The 9,910-nt window shown below is 32.3% G+C and overlaps 1 protein-coding gene across 1 annotated transcript; it reads left to right on the top strand.

The window, feature by feature from the left end:
• Positions 1-2,949: 2,949 nt before the first annotated feature.
• LOC131046506 (disease resistance protein Roq1-like) lies at positions 2,950-4,465 on the top strand. The gene is made up of 2 exons (XM_057980266.1): positions 2,950-3,623; positions 3,715-4,465. The coding sequence occupies exons 1-2, from the start codon at positions 2,950-2,952 to the stop codon at positions 4,463-4,465; spliced, it is 1,425 nt and encodes a 474-aa protein (XP_057836249.1).
• Positions 4,466-9,910: the final 5,445 nt, after the last annotated feature.

Genomic DNA, 9,910 nt, shown 5'->3' with positions numbered 1-9,910 from the left:
AATCTTTTTTTTTTAAATAGGCAGATGTTGTAGAAAAGTATTATGATCCAATAAAAGAAATATTTTTATAAAGGGATGAGCCAAGACCACTCTCTCCTATGGTTGTTGCTTCAATCTATCCCCATGTGTAATCATAATTTTCTAGCTCATGGTATTTATATGCACAAAAAGTTTCATTTATACTTAATGCTTGAAATGAATAGTTCTACACTTTTTCAATGGGTTTTTCCTTATATATTTTTAATCTTCTGGTAAACTTAGTAATAAATGGTTAATGTTTCAATACAAATTTAGTAATATAATTTTAATTTTGTACTTAATGAGGTTTGTCTTATACACAATGCTCCATGAGTCATAATTTTGGTTTAAGAGAAAAAGAATATCAATGGTAGAGAAACTTGGTAGCACTCTTGAGGTATTATGCCATGCAAGTATGGCTTGATAGAGGAACTATTTACACTTCAGGTCATGAGCTTGGAAGAAGAAATTCCTAGTAGTGATGGTTGAAACAATGTGAATGATTTTGGTTGTACATAATGAATACCTCCATAATGGAATATTTATGTGAATAATCTCTCTAAATGGATCTAATGATGTTGAATGTACAAAATACTTAGATAACCAAAGTTTAGTAAACTTCTTTTGAAACATGGTATTTCATAAGCACTACATGTACGACATCATATATGAGTCAAATATTAACAACTCATGTGAATTTCCATTAAAAAAAGGAGCATTCATTCAAACGTGTGGTCTATACTCTACAGCATATTCACTATATGTTTATGTTTTTTTGTGAAATCATTTGAATACAAATCTTGATAACTAATCCTCATAACAACACAAGGAAGAGAAAAAAAATTCCATTTGACAATGCAATGCTTACCCAATCACAAGCGACTCTCTAACAATTGACATAAACACAAGGATCTCTATAAGTATTCCTTGGGTGCTAAGTATATGTATATGTAAGCACCACAACCCCTACAAACCAGTTGGTATACTCACTCAAGACCAAGAAAATGTCACAAATATATTATATAAGGTACTCAATTTGAAATCTACATGTATATCTATAGCCCTTTACAATGTAGATTCCTCAATTATAGTAGAACATTATTCCCTGCAAATAGATACATCTCTTCCATATCACTTTTGTTTAAAGTCTTTTGAAATGAAAATGTCCCAATTATATGTATGGATCATGTATTATTATATAAAATTTGAAAATTATGAGGTATTATATTTTCACTACAATCATTATATAGGCATTATTATATTTCACATGTACTGACCTTTCACTTCTTTTGATATTATATCTCATAATGACTGTTGGTATTTTCTATCATGCAAAATCTTAGATATTTTAGGGATTTGTAGGCTTATTTTTATTTATTACATAGTTCTTGTCTTATTTGTTTGTACTTGAAATTGAATGTAGATTGCAAAGGGGTACAATAATTTGTTAGGATTGGTTTCTTTAATACTACATCATCAAGTCCATAACCATGGTCATCTTCATTCTTTGTCTCCATGATATCAAATTATATAAACAAGTCTAGGAATAAGGTGGTATTCCTCATAAAATCAACAGAACCATTGCACCTTCATTACAATCTTGGTATAAAATTGATAAAGAACCTAAAATCAAGGTTGTATTTCAAAATTATATACACAATGAATAAAGTTCTACATAAGATATTGTAAATTAAATTGATGTATCTTTTATGCACATATAAAATTATACTTTCTTATATATTAGTTTATATAATTCTCTATCGACGTATGAAATCATGTTATTATATTAATATGATCTGCTCTAAAAAGATGCACATTCTCAATGGACTTACATATTATTTGAGGTAAGATGTGATTTTATTTGAGGCATACGTATTATTTTGAATTTTTTTTTGACAAGAGGGGAAAACTGACGATGAAAATTGGCAAGAAAAAATAGTAACATCAAAAAATGTCGGAAATTAATGCACTATCACGAATTACCAATCGTCTTGCATTCATAGATTTTCAAAATTAGTTGAACAAGTTCATATGAGGTATATCTTCATAGATTTTATAAATTAGTTGAACAAGTTCATATGGGTACATCTTCCGTGTAATAAATATATGTTAATTTAAAATATTTTAAAAATAGAATATAATTATAAACAAGATTATATTGAATTTTTCTTTTTATTTAAAAAATTAAAAAATTAAATTTTTTTGTATATATTATTAATTATTAATTTTTAAATATAAATTAGTTGAATTATAGAATACACCTTCATATAATAAATATATGTTCTTTTAAAAATAAAATATAATTATAAACAAGATTATAGTAATTTTTTTTATAAAATTAAAAAGTAAATTTAAGATTTATATATATTATTAATTTATATTTTTAAAATTTTATACAATTAATATTTTTCTAAAAATGTAGATAAGAAGATTAAAATGACCAAACCAAAAAACAAAATAAAAGTTATATGAGAAGTAGAGGTGACCGCCAAAGTCACTCTAGTCTTTATTATACATAAGAAAAGGAAAGCTGAAAGTACCGTTGTGAAGTCTTTGATATGCATGTCTTCAACTTTTCCTATTCAACTGGTAACACGTTTCTTGATGCCAATAGAAGAGTTGCTTGGCATTTTCAGCATTTGCAATGCCAGCAATGAAACATCCTCCTTTGCACAATTTCTTCAGGGATAATGGAAGGTTTTTCATTTATTTTGTAAATTTCTGAGGAGCAATGAAAGCTTTTAATTTTTCTCAAAATCTCAGGAGAGAAAGAGAGAGGGGAGGAGCAATGGAAAGTTCTATTAATACATATGACTACAATTGATCAATTCAGATTAAAATAATTTTCATACCAAATCAATCATTCCAATTTTATATACCTAAGCCTGCAATCACTCAATTCAAAATCAATATTGCACTCATTTTCAAACCATGGCATCCTCGGCCTCTTCATCTAAGCCAAAACGAAAACGTGTAATGGAGGAGAACGCTTTCCGGGTGATGGCATCTGTGTCTCCCTCTAAGCTAAAATGTGAAATGGAAGAGCTTCAAGGAAACAGCTTCAAGGAAATGGCACCCACGCCTCCTTCTAAGCAAAAATGTGAAATGGGAGAGAAAGGGAACAACGTCAAGGAGATGGCACCTGCACTTCCCTCTGATCAATCTTTTCATCCATATGATGTATTTATCAACCATTGCAACCCAGATGTGGGAAAGACCGTGGCTAGCGTCCTTTACCAGTTTCTACAATATTTAGGATTAAATGTTTTTCTCCATTCAACAGATTTACAACTTGGGGATTCTTTACCGGCCAATATACAGCATGTTATACGGAGCTCTTCAGTTCATATTGCTATTTTGTCCAAAGGCTATTCGTACACACCCTGGTGTTTGGCCGAGCTTTGTCTCATGCTAAAAACAGGGTCTAAAATTGTTCCCCTGTTTTATGATGTGGCGACTTCTGACTTACGCTACATTGGAAAGGGGGTATATGCCGATGCATTTGCTACACATACACAAAGTAAGAGGGATATGCCGATGCAATGGAAAGATGCCCTTTACAATGTCTCATTGATTTCTGGTATAGAATTCGATTCATCCAATGGGTAAGCCTCGCTTTTCCTAAAGTTGATTTTCTGTTATCTCCTCTTTGTATATTTCTTTGTATTCCTCTTAATAAGAGTAGATTATCATCAGGAACCTGGGAGAGCTATGCAAAAATATTGTGGATACTGTGCTCATTGAATTGAGAGAAGCTAAAACTAAATTGAAGTTAGAAGTTACTGATCATCTGGTAGGACTTGAGGAAGCCATGGAAGAGCTTGAGGGTACAATATCAACAACTGGATGGAATTATAATGGAAACGGTGTAATTGTGGGCATTGTAGGAAGGGCCGGAATCGGCAAAACTACTCTGGCAAAAGAATTCTTCAATCGCAAACATCCCAGTTTCTGCAAATCAAGTTTTTTATTTGATGTAGGTGAAGCACATAGAACTGAAAAAATGGGGAAGATGCAGGACAAACTAATGTCTGATGTAAGTATGCCTCTGCCCCTTTCTACTAGTACTGTTCGACCTGGTAGCCATGAGGAATATTGGTATTTCAAGCCATTAATTATTTTAGATGGAGTTGATCATGCCGATCAATTGAGGGCACTGTCATTAAATGACTTTCTAAATCAGGGGGCGCTAGTAATTGTGACATGCCATGATGCAAATGTCATGCAGTCATTTAAAATGGTGAAAATTTATGAAATGAGAGGACTAGATTCTGTTGATGCCAGAAAACTCTTCTGCTGGCATGCATTCCGCCAATCACATCCGCCCAAAGGATGCGATAAATTGGTTGAACTCCATGTGAGAGTTTCACGTGGCTTGCCATTAGACCTCAAAGTTTTGGGAGAGAACATTTACTCTCTGAAAAATGAGATACATGCACAATTATAAGCCTTATTGTTTGACATAACTTTATTTTCTTTGTTTTGAGCTTAGAAACAGAATACAGCTAAAAGCCAGCAAACTACTGCTGAACAGTCATAGACTTTAACACTACTGAACAGACATAGGCTTGCAAACACCGTTGAACTGAATTTTTCTCATTCTTTGTTTTCTTTCACAAATAGAGTGTCTCAAAATAATGTTCAATTTTAACGAGAGACACATTGTGTTCCGTTTCTGCTGTTAATGTGCTTAGATTTAGAGTTCTGTTAATTTGGCTATGTAAGGTACATAAATTTCTCAATGAAAAAAAGTAAATGAGAATACTCATTACATTTTGAGATCTTATGTATCAATGTTGTACAATGGACCAACTTGCTCATATATTTGATCTCATTAGTTCAGGAATAAATAAATGCAAGATCGTCTATTGGAAAATAGCTATCCAACTTCTAGAATGCATCAATGAGTATTATAACTTATGCTCATACACTATAATTCAGTTTCTGCACCACATCCGCTGCTACTTCATTTAGATAGGATTATTGTAAAATTTTGACATAAATTTTTTGCCAAACATTCAGCTTTAGAAATTTTCTATAATGAATTACATCATCATGCAACATTTATTGATGGCTACAATGATGCGGACCATCTCCCATAGATTTTCCTGCCCACATTCTGACCATGAAATTAAGGGCGTTGCTATTTTTGGTTCCTTTTTTTCTTTTGCTATTTCCATTTTGTATTGGCAGTGAGCTTTGTTATTTTTTGGGCCTGTGTACTGGTCAGGTTGGCTGTAGCCACACTGACTGGGAGCTTTATTTAGTAAAGTTTTTTTGTTTAAATTTGTGAGGACTGGGTTTAGAGGAGGGAATAGATAAAAACAAAGGAGAGTCCAGATTAATGGGATTGCGAGTTTATTTTCTGAATGATATCTTGGAGGATTTTCTGAGATGTAACTTTTGATTGAATGAGGAATTAAGAATGATAAATCTATTTGTAACTGAAGACTATTGAAACTGAATCTGTTCTAATTATTTTTCTGTTCTGGGTTTTGTTGATTATTTTCCCCAGTTTGAGCTGATCAGTGTCCTATAATCCTACTTGACATATGGTGAGGTTGTGGCATAACTTACTCAGGTATGCCTATATTGCTCCTATGACTAAGGTCATATGGCGTAAATTTGAGTCAAACAAGGTGTTTGGACTAAATCTGACTGTATTGAATGTTTATAGGGGTATGTTTAATCATAACTGATGTTTATGATACAATTAAGGGGATGTCAAATTTGTTAATACTTTTATACAATCTAAGTTCATTTGAACTATTTGAACTGTCTTCACTAAATACATATTCGTTTATAAACACGGGCTAATATTGTAGAGATTTTTTTATTAATTTGCACTTTCATTTATATATTTTCCTTTCGCTAACTTCAATACCATGATGATGCTCTAAATATATTGTATTGTGTTGTTTGAAAATTATAATTGAATTAAATTATTCAAGGAACACCACTTTTTTAAAATAATTATGACACAAATGTGAAGTCACCCACACTTGGCAGTACCACTTGATGAAATTTTTGTTCCAAAATGTGGTAAACATAAGTAACACATCAAAAGGATAGTCACATTGTTGTTTACTCTAAGTTCATTCAGATCAAGTCACCTGAAAAATATCAATCAGTTTAAATCTTCATGCAACAAATAGTTCAAGGATCAGTCTAAAAGATAAGAGGTGGAATCTTAAACTTAAACATCAGATGAAGGCCTGAAAAATAGGGAGTTTTGAGATAAATATAGCAGTTTCACTTCAGTTTGAGACCCCACAAGAGTATCCTATGAGTCAAGACAACTTTACAGTAGTCAACAATCAGTTTGCCTCTGTTCCGCCTCCCTTTTTGCATGACCTTTCACCAAATTCGACCCAAGAAGATATCTCATGTAGATTGGAGCATCTTCAAAGGTGGAGACTATCAGTTGGAGTCAATTTCAAGAATGAAGAAGCAGTTTGTCATGAAGTTCACATTCAGTTGCTTTGAGGGCTTCTTTTCTATAAGTCTGATTCTCTCCTTCATTCTTCTCTAGTTTTTCCTTTTCTTCCAATTTGTATTGTATCTTTCAGAGTTCTTTTAGGTTGAAAACAGCATTGTAACTCATTTTCTGGGTTTTGTAACAGCAAATAGCTCCTTTATTTCAATAAAATAGTAGTTTGGACCTATTCTACTCTATTCTTTTGTGTGTTATATGGGTGATTGATGTGATTTTTGTGAGTTATTATGCAAACTCCTTTCATGTCTTATTTAAGCACCTTTAGATGGAATGCAATTGATGCATGCGGGTTGTAAGCTGTGTTTATCCCTTGCAGCAGTTTGAAGTTGTAAGAACATTCAGTTCTTCAACAAACCTGAAAGCTCAAACCTCCTTATGAATTACTGATGTATGAAGATTGCTAAGCTGAATTGTGTTTTTGCTTCATGTTGAGTCAAATTGTGAGTTAGTCGGGTTGCAGATCTCGATTAGTTTTTGGTGCATCACCTCCCCCTAGGATAGATTTTATTTCAAAGCAATCCTTCCATCCTTTTTCCCATCAAAAAAATTATTTTTTAGGAGGTATCCATAAAAAAAACCAGCTCGCTCTGAAGATTCACCTTCACTATGAGCAACACAGGCTCAAAGGTGATTCCATGTTTCATAGAATTGTTGAGCTCCCAGCTTAGCAACACATCCTTCGTGACAACACTTACCAGATGCAAATGCAAAATACAAAATACAAATTGGTTGAGGTAATTGTGACCAGCAAATGGGTGGTGGGTTAATTATAAGGAGAGTTCAAGGTTTGATAAGGGGCATGGGGAACTTGTGGTTCTCGATGCACTTTAATTTCATTCTCTTTTTAATTTTTAACTATTTCTAAAGAAAAGAAAGGGATAGTCAGACATCCCCAGGCATAAGATTACCTAACGACTGAACCTCGGGGACAGGGAATGGGTATGCAGGGTTTTTGTAGAGGGTCTGGGTAGGTGCAAGAGCAGGCTAAATGTAACTCCATGTAATCCTGGTTTGGGTACAAATTTGTACTGATTTTTTATTCTAACATTTTGAGTCTCCTTTGAGATTTTTCTTCATGAATAAAATATGAATAGATCAAAGGTATCATACATTGAAGACTATTAGGATAGGATACCGCATGATGGCATACCATGAAAAGGTTGGTCTAGTTTGAACTAGATAAGTGATATTATTAGAATCCCCTGCATAGACCCACACAATCATGCCTCAGAGAACTAGTGAGAGCTACTGATTTTTATAACCAGCTACTAACAAAGATTTGGGGTCATTTCTGTAATAGTTTTAGTACTCTTGAAATTTCTTTTTGTTTTTTTTGTGTAACTTTTGATGTATTTATCCAAGTTTTTAGAACAACTTTGGTTAATAAGTGACTTGTATTGTATTTCATGGTCACTTTGTTTTCAGATCCTCCCAATGCTAAAAATTGATACTGTTACATAGAGGAGAGAAAGCATGGTACATTTTCATTGCAAGCATGTCAGACTCCTACTTTGAGGGATTTTCTTAGAAAATAGGGCGTCAATTCCATAAAACTTATTATTTCAATTGTTTCTACTGCTATGATCTCTCATTCTTACCACATCCCCTCGAGAGATAGGACAAATGTTTATTAATAACATTATTCTTAGTGAAATTTTTAGGCAACATTCCAATTTAAAAATAGAAAAAATTGCAAATTCATTTGTGTGTAAAGATGAATAGGCTGCTTTGTTATCTTGTACTATTGGCATCATCAGCACATTAATTTATGAGAAATCGGATTTATACATTGATCTTTGCACTGGATCAAAGCGAGCATTTGGCATGTTTGCCCAATGTTCTGAAGTTCTAGAATAGATTTTTAAGCGTTTTTTTCTTTCAATTTTTTCCTTCTTGTTTGCAGATAAATAATCAGTTATAGATTGAGTCTCCCATGTTAGACTTTTTTTGTTAGCAAAATGTCTCCTTTTTTCCCATTTTAATCTGCCTTGAAAAAAAACATACAGTGTTTTAGGAAAGTTTGCCCCATAGACAGATGTGTGAGGGGTTTTCTAATCCATACGGTTCCATATACTCTTTCATATTCAGTGGATGTAATTAAGAAAAAATGAGCATAAGAGGATTTTTCAGAAGGATTATAGTGATTAATTTAATGATATTTAAAAAAAATTAACATTACATTTATGTATATATAAAATGTTATTTAAGTCTTTTGATTTTTAAAGAAGACATTAATTGTAAACAATTATTATATTATTAATTTTTATGATACTTGTTAGATGTTTTGAACAATGATCACTAATTTATTTGTATTTAATAGTATTGTTGAAATAATTATTTATTGAGGTGGCAAAATATGAACCATCTACTAATCTAAATGGTCCTACCCACCTATTAAACTGAACAATAATAAATGTGTGAAAAGAAATAAAGATCTTTTGAACTCATCTTGAAATGACTATAATCTACTCAACACAATGACATGAAATTCCACAGTTTCTAAGTTCATATTTATTTGAATATTTTTAACTTTGATTTATAATTTTATAATTTTATTTTCTTTATTTTTATATTTTATTTATTTAAATATATTAAGAGTTTGTTACCATTTTATTTTGGTCCATTAAATTTGGAAGTATTGTGGTACATAATACTTATTTCTCTCTTACTCTAGACAATTAGGAATGATAACCTAGAAGAAATACAAGAGCTAGGTTGGGTACATATGGGAATTCCTATTTTGGAAAATAGAAAGGCTCTGATGTTGCTATTAAGCATAACAAAATAACACATGATATTTACGTAGAAACCCTTACAAAAGAAAAAACCATAGCAAATTAATTGCTTATATATATAATTGTAATGTGGAAAAATTAGGGTTTCCACCATTAGAGGGAGAAACCACTAATTTGCGATTACATTCAAAAGAGGGATTAATCCAATAGATCCAATCCCAAATAAAGAGTGATAGGGACTGAATACTAATTGGATTGAATTAGGGAACCTCTTTTTTGTGAGTTGAATTGCTCAAATTAGGTAAAGTGTTGAAAAATGAAGGTAAAAAAATGTAATCAGTAAGCTATAGATGTGGGATCGAGTTGGGCACCAAGAATTGAGCAATGTAAGCCGAGTCGGATTTGATCTTCAAAAGAGCTTCTAAAATGTCGGGACCGTGGTGGTGGTTGCCCTGGTCCTTCACACTTTTCACACACCATAGGGAGATTGATTCGTCTCTGTAAATAAATCTTATTCTAAAGTTCACAACTCTGTACCTGTTTCCTACACACTGAAAGAAGGGAAAATAGGATGGGAATAGGGGTTTTCCTAAGTCAAACCTCGGTTTGGAATCAACCTTGAATGAAATATTGCAAATACTTGAAATAAATGATGGAAAGG

This window comes from Cryptomeria japonica, chromosome 7 (assembly GCF_030272615.1).
Source record: "Cryptomeria japonica chromosome 7, Sugi_1.0, whole genome shotgun sequence".
Lineage (NCBI taxonomy): Eukaryota > Viridiplantae > Streptophyta > Pinopsida > Cupressales > Cupressaceae > Cryptomeria > Cryptomeria japonica.
Note: the sequence above shows the minus strand (reverse complement) of the source record. Positions and strands in the feature narration are given on the sequence as shown.

Bases quoted from the DNA above. Each gene is read 5' to 3' on its own strand.
- LOC131046506 (XM_057980266.1), top strand. From the start codon at position 2,950: ATGGCATCCTCGGCCTCTTCATCTAAGCCAAAACGAAAACGTGTAATG. The intron at 3,624-3,714 runs GTAAGCCTCGCT...GATTATCATCAG, and splicing joins GAATTCGATTCATCCAATGG to GAACCTGGGAGAGCTATGCA.